Source organism: Hemitrygon akajei, chromosome 1 (genome assembly GCF_048418815.1).
Source record: "Hemitrygon akajei chromosome 1, sHemAka1.3, whole genome shotgun sequence".
Taxonomy (NCBI): domain Eukaryota; kingdom Metazoa; phylum Chordata; class Chondrichthyes; order Myliobatiformes; family Dasyatidae; genus Hemitrygon; species Hemitrygon akajei.
Window position 1 is genome coordinate 192,594,330 of NC_133124.1, and position 4,357 is coordinate 192,598,686.

The following is a 4,357-nucleotide window of genomic DNA, read 5'->3' on the forward strand; positions in this document are numbered from 1 at the left end:
GTGGATAGTCAGTACCTGTTTCCCAGGGCACCAATAGCAAACACCAGAGGCATATGTACAAAATTAAGGGAGGGAAGTTTAGGGGAGACATCAGGGGCAAGTTTTCTTACACAGAGGGTTGTGAGTGCCTGGAATGACTTGCCAGGGATGGTGGTGGAGGCTAAAACATTAAGAGCCTCTTGGACAGGCATGTGGATGGAAGAAAAATAGAGGGTTATGGGGTAGTGTGGGTTTAGTACTTTTTTTAAGGATTATATGGGTCGGCACAACATGGAGGGCTGAAGGGCCTGTACTGTGCTGTAGTGTTCTATGGTTAAAATAAACTACTTCTTTCTGTCAATGCAGTGCTCATGTTCCTCCATTCTCTGCACATTCATGTGCCTATCCGAGAGCCTTTTAAATGCCTCTATGGGCTAACTGCAGGACATTGGCAGCAGCTGAGTGGAAACCAAGATTACCCACGCTGTATTTCACTTTGACTCCTTGACTCCATCGTATTTGCCTCTTCTACCATCCCCTGGCAGAGCATTTCAGGCACCCACCACTCTCTGTGTAAAAATCTTACCTCACTCACCTCTTTTGATCTTTCGCCTTGTATCAGACATTCTGAAGGTGAAAGAAAGATACTGGCTGTCTACTCTGTCAATGCCTTTCAGATTGTGAGGCTGTGCTCTCCTGTGCCAGACCCACCCACTGTAGGAAACATCCTCTCCACATCCTATCTATCTAAGCCTTTCAATGTTTGATAGGTTTCTACAATATCCCCCCTCATTCTTCTAAACTCCTGCCGGCATGAGCCATCAAAAGCTCCGTATGCATTAACCCCTTCATTCCCAGAATCATGAACCTTCTCCAAAGTCAGCACATTTTTTCTTAGAAAAGCCCAAAGCTGCTCACAATTGTCCAAGTATGATCTGATTAGTGCCTTAAAAGACTCAGCATCACATACCTGCTCTCATTTTCTAGTCTTCTAGTAGTAGGCCTCCGTTAGGCTTGATAGACCATGGATTTGTGCCTTGGAAAGATTCCAGGGCGCAAGCCTGGGCAAGGTTTTTTTTTATGGAAGACCGGCAGTTGCCCAAGCTGCAAGTTTCCCCTCTCCACGCCACCGATGTTGTCCAAGGGAAGGGCATTAGGACCCATACAGCTTGGCACCGGTGTCATCGCAGAGCAATGTGTGGTTAAGTGCCTTGCTCAAGGACACACACGCAGCCTCAGCCAAGGCTCGAACTAGCAACCTTCAAATCACTAGACAAATGCCACGTGCCAACACTAGTCCTCTATAAATGAAGGCTAACATTGAAATTGGCTTCATCGATTCAACTTCCAAGTTAACCTGTAGAGAATCCTGCACAAGGACTCCCCAGTCCCTTTGCACCTCTGTTATTTGAAAATAGTCTATGCCATTACTCCATCTATCGAAGTGTTTGAGCACACATTTCACTACACTATGTTCCAACTGCTACTTCTTTGCCCATTCTCTCAATACATCTAAGTCTTTCTGCAGACCCCCTGCTTCCTCAACACCACTGCCCTGCCACCCGTCTTTGTACTGTCTGCAAATTTGGCCACAAAGCCATCAATTCTGTCATCCAAGTCGTTGATGTATAATGTGAAAAGAAGCAATAACAATACTGAGCCCTGATTTATCCAGTTGGTGGCTCAGCACTCAGCCAGTGTACGGATCGCTCCCCTGAAGCAGGTGTGTGAATCCGATGAGATTAATGCTTTCACAGGAGGTACAGGAGACCACAGCTGCTGGAATCTGGAGCAACACGCAACCTGCTGGGGGATCTCCATGCCTCAAGCAGCCCCTGTGAGGAATTACTTTGACAATTCCCTTCCTCATAAGCAAAGGGATTCTGCAGCTGTTGGAAATCCAGAATGGCACACACAGAATGCGGGAGGAACTCAGCACCTAGGTTGAGGAATAAAGAGTTGACAGTTTGGGCTGCAACCCTTCATTAGGACTGCATAGGAAACGGGAAGAAGCTAGAATAAGAAGGTGGGGAGGAGGGGGAGGAGTACAAGCGAGAAGGTGATAGGTGCAGCCAGGTTGGTGAGGGAGGGGGAATGAAGTAAGAAGCTGAGTGGGGGGGGGCGTGGATAGGTGGGAAAGTAAAGGGCTGAAGGAGAAGGAATTCCCACTGATGCTGCCTGACAGCTGAGTGCCTCCAGCACATTGTTGCTAGTACTTCCATAGTTTTCATGGCTGTCGTCCATCGGGTTCGCCGGTGACAGGAAACCTTTGTGGGAGGGTTTTACAGCGGAAAGGCCATTGCACTGGTGGGCATGTGGTTCCACTCTCTCAACCTCTGAAGTCTGGGTCTAGAGGTACGAGCAAGCATCACAAACTAGGCTGCATCCTTGGTTGCAGTAGACGATCATGACCTATCATGCCCATCGCTTTGCAGTTCCACCTTCCTGGCTGTTGCACGTCACTGTCGATCTCAGCTGCACAGTCTGCTGGAGCTGACTTCTCGTGCTAGGGCAGGCATGTAAATATCATACACAGGGCAGTAGAGCACCAGGCAGGCCATTTGGCACGTGGTCTTGTGCCAACCTTGATGCCAAATTCTAAACGTCCTCCTCATAGGTATCAAGAATATCACATTGTCTGACAATATCAAATCAATCTCAAATTGTCCATAATGGTAAGACCCACATTTCTGAAGTACTGTGCAATTATCTGAATATGAATGTATAAAATCGATAGTATTGCTTGCTTGTATTTATACAAGCTGGGCATGGGTTTTATTTTAATTTTGGGAAGTAGCTTGTATGCAATAAAATATTTAATTTTGCGGAAAGGAGAAGTTGTAGTAAGTGCATGTGCAGATGTTCCACGCCTTTGCACGGTTTGGTCTGGGGAGAAAAGCAGACACAGAGGTGGAGCTTTTCAAGGCGCCAGGGCTGGGCGGATGCTGTCCGTGTAGACGCCCAGGGATCGGCGGAGCAGGGCTCTCTTCGCCTATAAATACCAGGCGGTCCGAGGCTCTGAGCGCAGCTCCTGAAAGACTTGCAGCCTTGGTAGGCCAGGCTCAGAGATAAATCACCATGAGCTCAGCCGAGGATTGCGGACCCTACTCCCAGCTGGTCAGCCCTCTGGGTTACGGCCAGCGCTTCGACACGCACCTCCGTAAGGCAGCGCTGCCTGACATCTTCCACTCTGTCAACCACACGGCCATGCAGAGGCTGTTCGAGAGATCGGGGGACAAGAAGGCGGAGGAGAGGGCGCGGATCATCTGCTCGAACCAGAGCAGCGAGGAGATCAGCCGAGCGCTGCTGGCTCTCAGAGTCCGCAGGAAAGCGAAACTCATGCAGCTGTTCCGCATGGGTTGGAAGTCGGTGAAAATCTTCTCGTAGAGAGTGGGAGTCCGTGGCCGTTTGGCACCGCGCACCATCTCCCAAGCGTGTGAAACGCTGCAAAACGTGGAGAGACGATGGAACTTTCTTCATCGCACAAGTTCGCTTCGTGAAGCGGCTTGAGGCAGAAGAAATTAAAACAAAGTTTCAAAATGGAACGGACACTTGCATCTCATAGGTGCGTGAATTCAGTGGCCGTACAGACTGACGGAAGTCCCGTTAAGGAACTGATTTGATGGCCACCTGATAAATAAGGACACAAGTTGGTTGATTTTCAGGAGCAGCTGGAGAACTTTCAAAGGACTTTTGAAACAAAATCTCAGGAAGAACAGATTGTACAGTTTATTTATTGTTGACGCTGGCGGTAGAGCCAATTATTCTGTGAATGATGCGGTGATTCCGTAATTTAATAAACATTGAAAACTGTATTTACGCTTTGGTTGTTTCTTAAACCACCTAGTTCACACCCCAGGTGAATAGCGCGCTCCCTTTGATATCTGCATCTGATTTGGACACAAGTGACTGCAAACACAGGAATCCGGAGCAACAATCAAACTGCGCAGAACTCCGCGGGTCGAGCAGCATTGGCCGATGGAAGTGGGCAGTCGGAAGTTTTGGGCGGAGACCCTGCATTTTGGAAAGTGATGCTGCCTGCTCCGCCGAGTCCTTTCTGCAGTTTGTTTCTTGCTCCGATACACCTGAATTGTTGCGTTTAAGATTCCCACTTCTGTACACTTCCTCACGAACTAATTCAGAATCAGGTTTAATATCACTGGGATATGTCAGGAAAATTTGCTGTTACACGGCAACAGTCCTGGGTGATGGGGCTTCGTAATGTTGGATGCTGCAGTCGAATCATTCTGATTTGAACCTTCGTACGTATTAAACAATATATTGGTTTACAAAGGAACATGTTAATTGATTGTCGTAGTTACCTCTGGAATTGCGGCAGTCATTCCATTATCTAGGAATATACGGACCCCCCCCCCCC

General features: G+C 48.2%; 1 protein-coding gene across 1 annotated transcript; it reads left to right on the forward strand.

Annotated features, from left to right (window-relative positions):
* The first annotated feature begins 2,974 nt into the window (after nt 1–2,974).
* Nucleotides 2,975–3,794, forward strand: LOC140738716 (transcriptional and immune response regulator-like). Its single transcript, XM_073066456.1, has one exon. The coding sequence runs from the start codon at nt 3,058–3,060 to the stop codon at nt 3,364–3,366; it is 309 nt and encodes a 102-aa protein (XP_072922557.1). The 5' UTR covers nt 2,975–3,057; the 3' UTR covers nt 3,367–3,794.
* Nucleotides 3,795–4,357: the final 563 nt, after the last annotated feature.